The sequence below is a fragment of the Trichomycterus rosablanca genome, chromosome 8 (genome assembly GCF_030014385.1).
Source record: "Trichomycterus rosablanca isolate fTriRos1 chromosome 8, fTriRos1.hap1, whole genome shotgun sequence".
Classification (NCBI taxonomy): Eukaryota; Metazoa; Chordata; class Actinopteri; order Siluriformes; family Trichomycteridae; genus Trichomycterus; species Trichomycterus rosablanca.
In genome coordinates, this window is record NC_085995.1 from 31451127 (window position 1) to 31468006 (window position 16880).

The following is a 16880-nucleotide window of genomic DNA, read 5'->3' on the forward strand; positions in this document are numbered from 1 at the left end:
CCATTTAGCCAAGTGAGCTACTCACTTTCTTCACTCATTCTGACTGTCCTTATCAAAACACTTGTTGCCTTAATTTGCAATTTAGTTGTATTACCAGAAATGAACATACTCTTTAGAAACAAACAAACATTTGAGTAATTTGAAACTGGGATGGGCCAAGCCGCACAATTCATAATATGCATAATATACATTCATAAAATGTAGTTGACGAGTTATAATTGTTTGTTTGTTAATTAGGATTTTAACGTCATGTTTTACACTTTGGTTACATTCATGACAGAAACGGTAGTTACTCCATAAACAAGATTCATCAGTTTTATGCATTTTCTCCCCATTTTCCTTCCGATTTAGCACACTTAATTTTGTCTTCCGCTGCTGAGAGATACCAGATTGTATCCAAAGAGAGTACGTCACTGCACACGCCTCTTCCAACACGTGCACAGCCCTCCTCTTCTCACCCCTGCATTCTGCACAGGCGTCTCTTTCGCCAATCAGGCTTACACAGTGTATAAAGACCCACCCACCCACACATAGACCTGCCCCCAACCTGCAGATACGGTGGCCAATTAGTATCTGCTGCAAGCACTGCCAATTATGCCCGCCAGATGGCGCCCAGCCGACCGGTGGCAACACCGAGTTTCGAACCGGGTTGTGCTGGTGTGCCAGCGGAATATCCTGCACAAGTTTTAATGGCAAACACAGTCATGTACAATTTTGTATCTCCTATTCACCTCACTTGCATGTGTTTGGACCGTGGGAGGAAACCGGAACTCCGGGAGGAAACCCACACAGACACGGGGAGAACATGCAAACTCCACACAAAAAGGACCCGGACCGCCCCACCTGGGGATTGAACCCAGGACCTTCTTGCTGTGAGGCGACAGTGCTATCCACTGAGCCACCGTGCCGCCCACAAGTTATAATTAAACTGAAACATGTATGAACTTGAACGAAAATGAAAAATCAGTAAGAAAAAATAGCTTGAGTTTTAACTTAAAAGTACATGAACAAGTTAACATACAACTACTACAACTGTAATCATTACTATTAGTAACTAAAAGTTAAAGCCCCCATCCCCCCCCCCCCCAATCTAGTCGTGTCTAATTACCCTGAATGTGTCCTCAATACTGATTCGACCTTTCATCGCTGACTGAGGACGCCTCTCAACTGACATATGCCCCCCCGGGATTGAAAAGTCAGTACAGACTGCATTTTTCACCTGCACGAGTCGAGTTCATACACCGACGGGCACTGTGTACAGAGGGCCACACCCCCATCAGCATTATAACTTAGCCCCGTGCAGGCGCCATCAGTCAGCCAGCAGGGGCCGCAGTCGCACTATGATCCGACTTTTTTCCCCTAACACTGAACAACAGCCAATCGTTGTTCATGATGCCGCCCAGCCCAGTCGGAAAGGCAGAGCTGAGATTCGATACGATGTATTCGAAACCCCAACTCTGGTGCGCTAGCGTACTTTACTGTTTTAATTATATTTTTTAATCATATTAATTGATTAATTACTTTCATTGTTACATTCCGATTGTGTTTAAACTTGAATTAAAAAAATTTTTTGTTTAAAATTAATTTAATGCTCAAAATCAGCTACATCAAACTGTTGCATATTGGGCTTATATTCTGTTGTCACACTTTCTTAAAATTGAATTTTTCTTCCAAGTTTTACTTAATATAATTCAACTTTTACATGTTTAAACTTCATTGTTACAATGTTCACTGTTCAAATTCAGTTCATAAATGTTAAAGTAAACGTGTATGTCATTTTTGTATGTTTACTTACTTCTCACAGGGTTAAATTCCTAATTCTATGTGCAACATTTGCATGTTTTTACACACTGCATTCTTTATTTCTGATATCAGTTTAAATACTTATATTAAAAGTACAACTAAATAAAAAGCTACAATTACTAGGTGTAAATTGGCTGGGAATTTTTGATTGTCCACATTGCTTTATAAACCCAGTAGAGCACTTAAGCCCTCATATGTTTGGGGATACAAAGACACTGAGACTTCAACACACCCACTTGAGACAGCATAACTGGGACAGCTGTGTTGAGGCCATGTCTTGTTTAATTCAGGACTGAAAAGTCAATGTGTCTATTTAAAAGGCTTAGAATGAATAGTATGTTAGGCTTTTACATGGGGGGGGGGGGGGGGGCACATCAACCTCAGCAGAAACATGTACACAATGATAACTGGTATTATATAATGCAAATAAATCCGCTGTCTATAATGTTTTCATATAGCTGATTTCTGTATAAGAAACAAAGATGTGTTAATTCTATGTTAGTAGTAGATGTAGGTAATAAAAACACACTGACCTGTTCCCGTTTGCTGAGCAATGCTTTCCAGATCAACGAAACGCAAAAACAAACAAACACAAAAACAGATTGTACAGGATCTGCTGTTTAAACTGCAGCTTCACACCGCAGTCACAGAAACGCAAAAATACTAAACAGTCGGCAAGAAGATCTTCCGGTTAAATGCAAACCAGTTTGCTTCATCAACACAGACAAAAGAGAAGGCGTAAACCCTGCACACACAGCTATCCTGCTCAGATCCACTCAACCGCACCGCATTCACCAAACACGGCTTCAGCTGGTTAACTAACTAACCCCAAAACTAGTACAGATAGAGAGATTTATCTAACACAGGATGCGGGCTGTCTGCTGCTGATCATATCCAGTATGTAATGGGAGAGAACGCACAACAGACCTGCCTCGGCTCTCCTTAACCGACGCGCGCACACACGCACACACACACACACACACACACACACACAGAGAGAGAGAGAGAGAGAGAGAGAGAGAGAGAGAGAGAGAGAGAGAGAGAGACGTTGTATGGAAAGCCAACGGGGTCACATTTCACATTTTACAGCGTCCCAGAAGCGTTTCACCAGCCTTCAGACTTCAGTGACTCCCCAGCTAACAAAATTCCACAAATGTTCCATTTTGGTTGTATGAACGTTTTATTAGAACGTTCCCTCAACGTTATTTTGTCCAGTTTTCTTGATGTTCTCAGAACGTTTTTTTAAAGTTATGAAAACGTTACCTAAACCTCATTTGCAACCATGATTTAACGTTCTGGAACGTTGTCTTGGGATGTTCTAAGAACATTTTAAATAAGGTTCTCTGAACGTTCCCTTAACGTTCCATTTTGGTTGTATGAATGTTTTATCAGAACGTTCCTTCAACGTTATTTTGTCAGTTTTTTGTCAGTTTTCTTAATATTCTCAAGACATTTAATACAAGTTAAAGAACATACCCAAAACATTTTTAAATGTTTTAAATGTTACTTTAACATACTTTTAACAGAACTACAGATCATGTTAATCCAAGACCATGTTAGTCCCTCTGTGTCTGTGATATATTGGATGAAGGAGATTGCAGGCAGAGAGAGAATCTGTTTATTTTCAACATACACACACACACACACACACACACACACACACACACACACACACACACACACACACACACACACACACACACATACACACACACACACACACACACTCACACACATCCACACACATCCATGCTTCCAACCCGTTACATGTGCATTCACTTAGTGATTCCACCGTCATTATCTTATTTAGTCATTAAGTATTTACTGCCACCTTCTAACCGTTAACTAACTTAGTTATATATCACCAGTGATGGCTTAGTTACCTTGAAAAAGTAATCTGATTACTGATTACTGATTACTCCTTTAAAAAGTAACTTAGTTACTTTATGGATTACTTGATTTTAAAAGTAACTAAGTTAGATTACAAGTTACTTTATTAGTTATATAATGCGGAATATTTCAAAGATATTCCTTTGCAATACTTTATCATTTGGCTGCCAACTTGTGTGTACTGATGAGACTCAACTAAATCCCAGAACATGCCAGTGTGAATGCATGGAAAACACATTTTAATTTTCTTTCAAGAATATGATACAGACTGACCAACACTATTACGCTAAATCAGCATTGAAAATTGACTTTACTTTTAATAGCCTTCTACAATGCTGGAGCTTCTTAAAACGGAAGATTTTCTTTTAAATAGAAGTGTTATTTACCTGCTATTAAATTGTTTTCCAACAAAATTGGCCCAATTTGGCGGATAATCGCCCAATCTGGCAACACTGGAATGCGCAGAGAAGCTGGCGCTTTTACTCGTAGTGCGCCACGAATACTACTAAATAGTACTACAGTACTTCTGTAATGGTGTTGGTGGTTGACATTTATGTTGAGTGTATTACTGCACTGTTTTGGTGAAGAACTACTCATCTGAGGTGCGCTGCTCCTGCCTGCGGAAATGCTTCCGCAAAAAAATTGCCGGCAAAGCGGTGGTGCGGGGGCCAGAGGGGTGGCCGAAGATTACTTTATGGTGGCCATGGCAACCACTGGCCACCCCCTGGCTCCGCCCCTGCCAAGAAGAAAGCAAAAATATCTTTTCACTAAGGAAAATGACAAAAATAGTAACGCACAGTAACTTGGATAAGTAACTTTAATCTGATTACTGGATTGGAAATAGTAACGCGTTAGATTACTCGTTACTGAAAAATGTGGTCAGATTAGAGTAACGCGTTACTAAGTAACGCGTTACAGACCATCAGTGTATATCACCAAATACAATTCTAATATACTACAGTCTTGAACCCCCCAACCCCCTCAGACATTACCATTAATTAAAAAAAATATCTGAATCACTCTGATGACATTTGCTATGATGGTCTAATTCAAACAATTCATGTGATAATACTGACATAAACGGAGGCAAAATCAATGCAAACATATTTATTTTAAAACATGTCTTATCATCATCAGTCAAATTCAATTGAATGAACAAAAAATGAATTTTTCTATCCATTATAAACTGAGCTAAAATCAGTTAAATCAATTAAATAATCCAACTAAGCAATTAATCAAAAACATAATCACCAGATTGATTAGAAAAATAATCGTTAGTTACAACCCTATGTGAAGTGAAGCATTTTTGTTCTGTGCATGCACGTTAGTTTAGGATTATAAACTGTTCAGACAAATATAGGATATATGTCACATTAAAAAGCTACGGGGCAAAAAAGACTAATTTAGTGTTAATCTTTTTATCTAAGTAATCTTTTCACTGAGAATAGTCCACCGGGTAAGTGTCAGTATAAAAGTTGTAGTATGTAATGTAGGTTACACTTGATAAAATACAACTTGTTTTGGAGCAATTTGATGAATATTTTAAAAGCTATTGAAGTTATCAATATGCTGAACACTTCAAATGCTATTGAAGTTATGAATAAAAATCGGTTTTTTATTATGTAATAAAAAGTAAGTGTAAGTATAAGAGTCATAGTATGTAATGTGGGTTACACTTGATAAAATACAACTTGTTTTGGAGAAATTTGATGCATATTTTAAAAGCTGTTGAAGTTATCAAAATGCTGAATACTTTAAATGCTGTTGAAGTTATGAATAAAAATCTGTTTTTTTATTATGTAATAAAGGGTAAAAGTGTCAGTATAAGAGTTGTAGTATGTAATGTGGGTTACACTTGATAAAATACAACTTGTTTTGGAGAAATTTGATGCATATTTTAAAAGCTATTGAAGTTATTAATATGCTGAATATTTTAAATGCTATTGAAGTTATGAATAAAAATCTGTTTTTGCACTGATGAAGGACTAGAGGATGACTAACACAAACTGTGCAGCAACAGATCAGCTATTGGTTGCTTCCTCAATCTGTGCTCTTCTCTGTACTTGCATTCTTATGGACTTGAGAAACGTCATCATTCGCAGCCCAAGTACTGTTCCATTTAAATGTTCACATCTAGCAGAGTACAGTCCATATAACCAGATGTTGTTCTTGCTCACCCATATTATTAAGAATGTATCACCACTCTCACTTGTGCCATATTGCTTAAACATTCTAATGTGAGGCAATATAAACTTACCTGTTATGACTCTGATTGTGAGTCAGCAGCTGGTTTGACTGGTCAGTTTAAATCTTTCACTTGGGAAGAGCACTTTTCTTACAGTCTCTTGGTACAACTCTCTTGGCTGCAGTATGGTATTAAACTCTATGAATGTTTTTTTAATAGTCTTATGGTCACAACATTGATTGAGCCTAAGCAGGAGTTAAAGTTAAATTTTTATGGTGCACAAAATATTTATTGCTGAATATAGTGTATATTCACCACTAGTGCAGATGCTTGGACCAGACAGCAGAGGGCACAATCATTTCAAAATGTTCTTTATTACATACAAAGAATAGAATAACAAAATGTGGTACTGCAAGTCCAGCATGACTGTTTCAGAACATAACTGCAGTCAAAATGTTTTATTAGTTTCATTTTAACAATTTCTCAAGTTTGACACCCAAACCTTTGTTAACAGTAATGGGATATATATGAAAATAAAACTCTGCCCCCCTGACTAAGTAATACAGCAGTCGTTTAGTACAGCATCAACATTGCTTTATAAAGAAATGACAAATTGTGACCTTTGTTTTACAAAGGTTTCAACAAATTAAGGCCAACACCAAAAAACTGAAGCATGTTCTGAATTAATAAAGCAGTTTGACATCTTAAACAAAAACATGACTGCATAATAACCACAAGACCCCAATAATTACCATTGGCTTGTGTTGGCTCAGGGATGAAACCAACTCTCATTGTCAAACAATAATAAAACATTTTACACAGTCGGTGATATTGGTTAAGATAACCACAAATGACCCTGGGAAACATCTTAAAGAAAAATGATCTCACGTTACATTAACTGAAAGACCTTAAATGAGCTCATGGTCAGTTCTCAGTTGTGATTCAAAATCACATTAAGAAACAGTGAAAGTGCAATTCTCAAAACACTGTTTCTGTTCGAATAAAAAGGCAGACAGAAATCTTTTACTGGAGGAAACTGGTTTAAGCTTAGAGACAAAACAGTGAAATAATTACTGCAATACAAAAACACAGAGTTTCTGCTAAGCACCAATGCCAGCTTGATTTTAGGATTCAAAACGTCAAATATTGAAACAATAAAGATGCCAAAAAACTACAGTGCTATTCCTTGCTTCTTACAAAGTAATTGAACATAAGGTGTCATCTCTTTGACACTATAATAACAATTCAGTGTGCCTTAAATTGTCACATGTAGGAATGCACCAATTTCCCCCTTCAAAAAGTATAATACAGATATTAAGGCTGAGCATTGACCAATAAAGATCTGATACTGGTGTCCTAACAATACCAGTATAGTTGTAGTCAAAATGTTTTGCTCAACTGTCCACCCCATTAAACATGAAAATTAAATATAATTAAACAAACATTAGGACATTACAATGTACTACCTTTTACATTTGGTCTAAACAATAAAACTCCACATTAATGCCACTGTATTAATTCATAGGAGTTAAGCTCTAAATCTATCTTGAAATAAAAACAATGACTGCCTTGGTTTGATTTTCTCCAGCCTTTTTCTTCTTCAAATCCTGTCATTATACAGCACTTTCCAATATTAAATTAGTCATCAGGCACCAAAGGCTAATATGCTTTGTGTCCTGTGTTCACAAGCAGAATCTGGGTTTAGTTTACACTAAACACATTTGTAGCCATAAGATTCAAATTAGATTTCAAAATGGTTACATCAAAAACTATTCTTTTTTTTCTTCTTTCTTTTAAACTATCACAATCAGAATGGCTGCATTAAAAACAGAAGGCCTGGACAAGAATATAGCTACAAAAACATCTGATTGTATTTACCAAGTCACTGCATAGAGTCAGGAATTATTAAGACAGAGTAACGACTTAGTGATCAGTGATGTTAAATGCATCTTAACATCAATGAAAGTTAGCAGGAAACAAAGACAGCTATACATTTCCACTTGTGCAGGGCACTGCTTCAAAAACAAACAAAGCAACATTGTAGTACTGTAGCTAGTGCAAGTAAGGCTTACCAGCTATAACGTCCAGATTCAAGTATAGTTAGACATTTGTTTTTTTTAAACAACTGCATGCTGCTCTGCACAATTATAACTATAATGATCGCAAAGCTTAATTCTCATGCTCATCTCCCAACATTCAAGGGGTTAAGGACATCCTAGCTAACCATTTAAACATATAGTCGTATATATTTTTCAATAATGTCAGGGTGAAATTGCAAACACCGCCTTTTTTTAGAGGCTTTTAATTCCTGATACGATGATAGTACATCATCAGGTCACTATAGCACTGGCAAACATTCAAAACAAGTACACAATAGCAAAGAAGAGGCCAATATGATGTGAAATGTGTGAATATCGACACCATTAGTTTGCTGTTGTAAGAATGTTCCCAAATGTCCTAAATATTAGTACATTTTACAGGAGCTGGCCTGAACAATGGAGACACAAGAGAAAATACTACACTAAGGTCCTTTTCCACTGCATGGTACCTTATGATTTAGTACTTTCTACATCTGCAAGCCCAGATTTTGTGGCTGTTTCCAATGCCAAGTGACCCATGCTGTATTCTAGTACCCATGCTAAATTTGTTTACCCTTCTTGACCAGGTACTAAGCATACTGAAGCAGGCTATATAAGTGGATTAAGAAAAAGAAACAGAAGTGAGAAAATACAAGCAACATTTTCAAAACCCATTGTCGTGAAACATTTAAACAGGGCTACAAAAATCCAACACCTCAACAACCAGCCTCTCATTGCTACCGCTAGTGTTTACAGTTAGTGTGTCATATTTGTTTTCAGTGTCTGGTGGAGAACGCCGTCACAGCCTCACCCTTACAGAACTCCTCCTACTTCCACAGGTACAACCTACAACAAGGTTGCGCAACTGAAAACAGACAATGTGTGTGTGGTATGGACAGTTCTGGATTTGGATGAGGTACCGTGTAATGGAAAAGGAACTTAACTGGTCAAACCTACATTTCCTTTAAACACACACTTAACTGCCACCCATCACATATGTGATCTAAGAGAAAGAAAGACTTAACTTAAAAACAAAAACAAAACTTAAAAAAATAAGAAAATGCCAATTTGTAATTTCTCTCCCTTCCCTCACTGACAAAAATGAACCAGTCTAGTAAGATAAGACAAAAAAGAAAGTACAAAGTACAAAAAACAAAAGAAAAATACATTTTACAAAAGATAGACTGTGAAACAGAGGGAAACTAAACACCAAACATTACTGTGCCGTATCCAACATGTTGATACACACAAATGACTCATTGCAATGCATCGTTGAAAGGAAACAGATTAATAAAAACATCATTATTTGATATTCTTGGTAAAATAGAAAGTCAAATGAAGTTTTAAAGACCTCATAAAATTATGTTCCCTCTGCCAGAAAATGCATTCATGAGTACGGTTGGCTTGTTCTGTGGCAGAGGTATTATCCCCTCACATTACTGGAAAACTCCCAACTTAAACATACCATACAAATAATAGAAATTAAAGGAGTAAAGAAACCACATCTGGGGTGGAGAAGTTTCTTCATATGTGCCTGTTTAGCACAACAGTGTTTGGTTTGAGATGGAGCCAGGCTGGAATTATATTTGTTGTGGTGGAACAGCACTTGCATGCATTCCTTTTGTGTGTGGAGGATTATTCAGAAAAGAATAACTACTGAAGGGCTGTTCAGAGCCAAAGTGTCATTACCAAGTGGTAAGTTATTAGGCTACAAATGTACTCAGTAAACTGGATGTGTTTGGGTACATGGCACCTAGTCTTTTTATTCAGGGACATGTGTTTGTATGTGTAGCCCCACGAAGGAAAAATACTAAAAACCTCTAGTTTTGCTTTACATTTGTCATCCATGATTGCGATTGCTTTTCTAAGTCGTGTTCGAGTGGTGAAGTTTTGCTTTGAACAATTTACTATGCACTAATAAAGAAAATCCAATAGATTATTAGATAGAGATACTTGGAAGGGGAAAAAGCCTTTACATATGAAAATACGTCTTAAGAAAAAACTAACCATAAATGTTGAAACGGTTATAAATCAGGTGGATCAGAAAACAGCAATTAAAAAAGCTGGCTGTTTATGTTCCTCCTACTATTCACATTATAGACATGCCCCCAAAGTCCCCTTGACTTCATGAGCATTTATGGGATTCTGCAGACCCTGTAACCTCTAAAGCTGAAATTCGACCTCATTTTAATGTGTCATTTATGCAATCATACCAGAAAAAAAAGCTTACAGTGACTAAGGTATGTGAAGAGTTTTTTCAGGAATTTCACCAAGTCTCATCTGGCCATACTGAGACTGTTGTACACATCTGTACTGCATTCAAGCAAGGATGATATGTATTTCTAAAGATACAGAAATATGCGAATTGTCCACAAACAGTGCAATATATGTGCAGTACATGCACAGCATCCCAGTTTGCACACGTTCACTAAATTATAATTCACATTTTAAAACATACTCCAGCTTAGAACTAAAACAGAACATGAATGAACATTAGGGGTCGCAACATTTGATCATTCATATATCTCATTTAGCACAGTATGTATGCCTAGGTAAACAGAACAACATACGATTTCTGTATTTGTATCCCATTATGCCACACGAGCTCAATTAGAACCAAACAAATGAGAACATTAAAAATTCCAAAAAAATAAAAATGGTTTGTTTTCTGGCTATGTATATTCTTCACATCTTACATTGATGGAGTGGACAGAAAATATATCTTTAGAACTGGAATGTGGATGTTTGGATGAGAGCTTAAATCTCCATCTTGTGTACTACTGATGCTAATGATTAAAACTGTCTTGAACTAGCTGGTGAATTAAGGTACACACAGTGGAAACTGTTAAATATGATACATATTGCAAAAAAAAAAAGCCTTTTGCAAATAATGCACATTTGTTGACATTTCAAATAAATGGCAGGAAAGTATTTTTGATCGATTCTGAAATGATTCTCGTTAATCCAGCCTTAGAGCAAAGACATCAGAAGAGATTATGAGCGTATTAGCACTGTTCTTGGTCTTTGCACAACTCAACACTTAATCCTGTGTCTCTATGCAAACTGATCTGAACCCTGCAGATCAAACCACATTTGGTCTGGAAAGAATGAAGAATCCCTCAAACACTGTACAGTAAAATTAAAAGCAGCATGTGTCAGAGGATTCATGGTATTCAGAAGATTCAACATACAAAGCTGGCATTGGTGTAGAGCTTTTTTCACTCTATGTCTCTTTTATTGGAGCCATAAATTCCAATTATTGTTGTACAGCTTTAAAGAAAAATAACCAAAACAAGATGCTGGGCTCTGTACCATAACAAAATAAGCTCAGCCAAACCAGCCTCTAATTACTTTGGAATTTAGGGCAGGTTCTAGCTCACTGCCCCTTTACCAGTCTGGATTGCAGTCTGTTTATGTTGAGTGTAGCGGGATGACAAACTTGCAGCCAAAGGGTGAGTGGTACTTAATGCCCACTTCCTGAAACACTTGGCGTGGCACACCTATGTCACACAGGTACACTCTGCCTGCTCTTTCAGGCAGTGGAAGTGGAAGGCCCAGGCAGAGGGACCACTTAGCCTCCACAGCCTGCTCTTGCCCACATACAGGAGGATCTATACTGAGCACTGGGGCCCGGTTTTGATTGGCCCAGTCAGCTGCAGCCCGGTACCATGGCTGTTCCCTCAGGAAGGTGTTCTCGTGAGAGTCCAGGCAGTTTATGACTAGGTCCACTGGGGTATCTGGCAAATCTGAGAGAACAAATAACAGACTGGGTTAACAGAATAAAAGAATGGGTTAACTAACATGACTGTAGAAACAATTAGTAGAACTAAAAGGAGGGAGAACGAGGAACCAAGGGCTCACCATTAAAACATAATTTATACTTGGTGTGGTGTTTTTACACCCAAACCTTTTCAGCCTTACCAATATATGATAAGCAAAGACGTTATTTACACTATCAAGAATAAAAATGCCTTTAAATAAAAAGCTTTACATGAAATATTCAAAGAAATGAAGCACTAATCAAGTAGTTCATAACAAGTCCATGTCCAGCATTGATTTAGGACACATTGGTAGTAATGAGCAGGCTTGTGACAGCGGATCAATCATCTTTATCTTGCCCTGTCCCGAACATCCTGCTCCGTCACCCCAATGACCTGCATGTCCTCCCTTACTGCATCGTAAACTTCTTCTTTGGCCTTCCTATCCTCCTCCTGCCTGGCAGCTTGTAAAATCTTAATCACCTGCAATTCTATGACTACTATGCTTGGACGGGTTGAATGTAAAAGAGAGTTTTACTAATCCACTGCATAAACAATTGCAAAATGTTTATCAGTGCATGTAACTATACAGATTTTCAGTGATGTTACGAGGAATCAAAACACATGTGAAATGTAAATCTAACTGATGAAATACAGACGTACCTTTGACACTGGAAACCTGTTTGCCGCCAGTTTTGCCAAACAGTGTAAGTTCACTGTTGATGGCTTCCAACATCTTCACAAAGTTAGGGAGAAAGAGGATGACCTCCACTTCATGGTTGGCCAGATGCCGACCACAGCTGATTCCCTGAGCTCCTTGTACATGTGGCCCACACAGTAATGCAACTGTTGGCCGCTGGTGCAGATTTTTAGGGGTAAGCCTGCAAAATAAAATGCAATTTAAAAAAAGGCAGAAAAAGCCCAGCAGCCATATCAAACCAACATGGAGATGATAGCTAGGCACACAGATGAGCTTTATTCATATGAAAGGGGGAAAACTGGGGCCCAAAGTCACTGAAGTCCTAAACATATGTACATCATATGTAGAACATCAATAATATCTACACCCGTTTACAAGGGTTTTGTTATTGAGACTCACCTGTTTGGGCCTCCAAGCAATGTGAGAGCCATTTGACTAGCGCACACACCGGTCATCTCTAGCCTGCGTTCCAGAGAGAGACCGTAACTCTCAGCCACGCACAGTAAGCGCTTGTGAAACTCGTTTGAAATACTGGGGACCACCAGACCTGAATCTTAAAACACAGAAAAGAAAAATATTAAAGCTAAAAAGCGATGGGAGGGACTTAAGAAGACTTTAAGATGGTGAAAGAATCAACAATTCAAACATTTTGTGAGGGCAAACGTGTTGCAAGGCCAGGAGGCCAAGCCCACTCAAGATAGCAAGGCTCTGTGGGTCTAATAGCTAAGAGCAGCTAAGTATGGCACAAAATTTTGCCAGAGTATATGAGACTAAAATAAATGGCAGGTGATCCTGGTACTCATTCTGTATAACATTAACAGGATGAGAGCAGAAACGTCTATTTTCACTTATTTTTGTTAATATTGTAATTCTTCATTCATTATGTCTGATGTTGTAGGTAAACATGATTGTATTTTTGGCTTTTTTTGAAAACAAATTAGAGAACCCGAAGTACAAGTCATTAAAAAGCATTACAGCTTACCAGTGCTATATTCTTTTATCCCTGATTGAGGCACTATGATCTGTCTGTAGACAACTGGCTTTCCTTCCAAAATGTTCTCGTCATGGCGGTAGCGTGAGGGAGTCTGCTCTGCAGGATTCCCCCGTGTCCGTGCACTGTTGCCCCGTCGATCTGACGAGTCAATCTGCGAGAAAACCGCTGCTTTGTCAAAAAGAGCCAAGTTCCCCTCAAAGTCAAAGTCCTCATCTAGAAACTCATCCATGCAGTCTCCAAAACATTCATCATCTTTATTCTTCATCTGGCCATTCTTTGACCCATTCTTCTTTGGGGTGGCCTGATTTGGACCCCTACTGCTGGATGACCCTGAAAGTTAAAAAGTAAGTAAAGACAGTTACTAAGGCAATCAACATCTGTTTCAAAAAATACAAAGTGTACATGAGAATTATGGTAATACAATTAAAAGTGTTTCAGTCATAACTAAATAGTCTGCACTTAAACACCAAGTGTAAAACCAGATTTACAAATTTACAACTGCAGGCAAATTTCCAGCCTAGACACTATGGTGCAGGTGCAATATCGAGCTCAAAACTCAGCATTTCTATCAGCTGGCCGGGTGCCTACACATACACAATTAACTCGACAAATGTTCGAAAAAGGGCTGGCATTCAAGGCAGGGAATAGTGGAGATTAGTGTGTCACTCTGCGTACATTATACTGATCCCTGAGTGAACCCGCCTTATGCATGTGAAACGAAGCGGTTGGCTACTTCACACGTGCTGGAAGGGGTCTGCAGTGGAAAGAAGTGATAAAGTTGGGTAATCAAATACGACTAATTGTGAGGATAAATGCCGAAACACAATTTCTTGAAATGTAGTCTAAAAGCTCACCTGTACTCTAACCATATTTCCCCCTTTTTACTGAGCTTCAACAGTAACACAAAAGCTAATGACTTATGTGTGTAAGTGCAGTGTAAAGTCTATTGGCTGTTCTACTTTTAGTTAAAGCAAGTATTTTTGGAATTGCAGTTATTGTTATGATAGTTGTGGTTTAGTTGTGGTTTAGTGTCCCCAAACTTGTGACAAAAAATTTTGAAATGTTAACAAACACATTCAGTTCTGAATATCACGTCAATCTGGATACTTACAGGAGTTGTGTCTTCGTCTGAAGCCTTTACTCTGACCAGTCATATCTACTTGGCGCTCTACATAGCTCTTTGAGTAGTGCTGTGAAGGAGACATGCCTCCATCGCGAGTCCTGGGCTCAGCCTTGGGCACAGACACAGGAACACTGCTAACCTGAGTGCTGGTAACTCCACAACCTCCACCTTTGTCTTTTCTTCCAGTGTATCCAGCTGCGGTAACGGTCATATTAGGACCACTCTGCTTAGCGACTCCATTTGAGCAGTGCCGAATTTCCAGTATTTTGAGCTCCTTGATGTCCATAGCACTGGGAACAGATCAGAGACAAGGATCATCAGAAGGTGGTTCATAGACCTGTCTGAAAAAACTGGCATGTACATTTTGATACGATAAAAGAAAATACAGTGACTATCTTAAATATGCATCATTTTTGTTTTCATATAAATGGCTTTTGGAACTAGTGCTCTTTCTAACTCTTAAAAAGTACTCAATCCAGACAAACACCTCAAGCCAAAAGTTGTGAAAAGCTTCTCTGTGCTCATATTTTTACATAAAACTATTCTTAAGTAAATACAAGAAAAAGTAAAATATTGTAAAAATGATTATTTTGAGTCTGGAGCACTGGATATAGTACCTTGTCAGTTCAACTACATAAACCAATGACAATTGATTTTAATGAGCCGCTAACATCTTTCACAGGTATGTTCAGAGCAGGTAATTCACCAACTTGGATAGGAGCTTGGCTCTTTATAACTGTAACTGGGAAAACCTATAGTATATTTACCATAGCTTTAAGTTCAGTGTAACAGATCTTGATGTTTAGTCCATACATGTACCTCGTGTGTTTTTAAAGCAAGAACATGAGCACCTACCTGAAAGTGACCTCAGGCACTGGACATTTCATTCCATTGTGAAAGGGCTGTCTGAGGGAGATGGTTTGACTGGTCTGATCCACAGAGAACACTTCTCCTTGGTACACTCCCAAAGTTGGACCACAGTTGATTGAAACAAGACTGCCCAACCAGTCGGCCGCCATTCTGATCAATATTTATCTGTTCTAGAAAGAAAATATGACTGTTAAGACTGTAACACCACATGCAATCCAGAGGCTTTAATATAATTTGCTTTTGTATTTATTATATGAGGTCAATAAAACATGACTAAATAATGCCTCGTGTTTTCTCCTCCAAAAGTTAGTAAAGAGTTTCACTCGATACTTTAGCCTCAGCCCAACATCTCACCTAGCGTACTACCACACTTAGTAGAATGTTAGATTACTACACACTGAGTATTGTAAATACTAGTTACTATACTTTCTAGTACGTTAGTATGCGAAACAGCCCAGGTTAACCCAAACAAAGTACGCTAAAATAAAAAGGCCTGATAAAAACAGCTTCAAAGCACACGCATGTGTTATAATTAACCATAAAAAAATTATTGGCCAAAAATAATAATTACAAAAAAACATAAAAAGAAACACGAATATTTTCCCAACTCTTATTTTATATATGTTTCAAAAACAAACGGACGAACGCAATGCAAGTTTCAGCTAGTTAAGCTAACCAGTTAGCTTTAGAAAAGAGCTAGCTAACAAGCTAATTGCTTTCTTATAGCTAAACTACTTTATTTACAGGTTTTAATTAAATTTTCGTACCTGCAAAAATAAGGCCTACAAATAAATAAAGTTAGAATTTCAAATAATATTATTTCCAGTGAATCTGGTAATCCTCTCTCTCAGCTAGCACAACTTCTCTCAGCTCAGAGCATCTGAACAGTGACTTCAGTTAAACCTGATACAGCCATCTACTGCCGGGGAGAAACCTTACAGCTGTCTGCTACTACTGTCTCCAAAATCTACTCATTTACTCACTTAATCTAAAGGTTTTCCAAATATAACAAAATATACCAGGTCACAAAAACATACAGCATTCTAAATGACAAATAATTTTGGTAGCGTAAAAAATTATTTTATGTACTTTAACTTTATAGCATAATCTCATAATTCCTTCTTTATAATTGTAATTGACCACAGCTGTTACAGCAGTGCTAGCTTAACAACAACAATTCAGAAGTAGATAGAACAGTGGTCTCTTGTCAAAGAAAAATTATAAAATGTCTTCTAATGCAACAAATATTTTACCTATATGGTGAGATAAACAACCACCAATCCAACAACCACCAATCTGACAAATGTAAAACTTCTGAAACATGGGCAATAATGTCCACAGCCAATTAAGCTTTATTGTCATTAATTTAGAGACTATGTCACTAATAAAAAAATACACTTAAAGTCCTACTAAAGCTTGTTGATGTTCATGTGAAAAAAGCAGAATTTCTGTCGCACGGCAGCCTCTTAAGGCAATGTT

General features: G+C 37.7%; 2 protein-coding genes across 2 annotated transcripts in view; both read right to left on the reverse strand.

The window, feature by feature from the left end:
* csk (C-terminal Src kinase) overlaps positions 1-2739 on the reverse strand; it is a 60728-nt gene extending 57989 nt beyond the window's left edge. Inside the window, exon 1 of the mRNA XM_063000724.1 lies at positions 2337-2739. The gene's annotated coding sequence lies outside the window, so the exon portion shown is untranslated. The remainder of the gene's footprint in view (positions 1-2336) is intronic.
* A 7381-nt stretch (positions 2740-10120) lies between these two features.
* edc3 (enhancer of mRNA decapping 3 homolog (S. cerevisiae)) lies at positions 10121-16276 on the reverse strand. The gene is made up of 7 exons (XM_063000049.1): positions 16169-16276; positions 15387-15571; positions 14520-14821; positions 13397-13738; positions 12814-12967; positions 12378-12595; positions 10121-11702 (listed from the first exon to the last, which is right to left on the reverse strand). Exons 2-7 carry the CDS (start codon positions 15548-15550, stop codon positions 11368-11370), a joined length of 1515 nt encoding a protein of 504 aa, XP_062856119.1. The 5' UTR covers positions 15551-15571; positions 16169-16276; the 3' UTR covers positions 10121-11367.
* Positions 16277-16880: the final 604 nt, after the last annotated feature.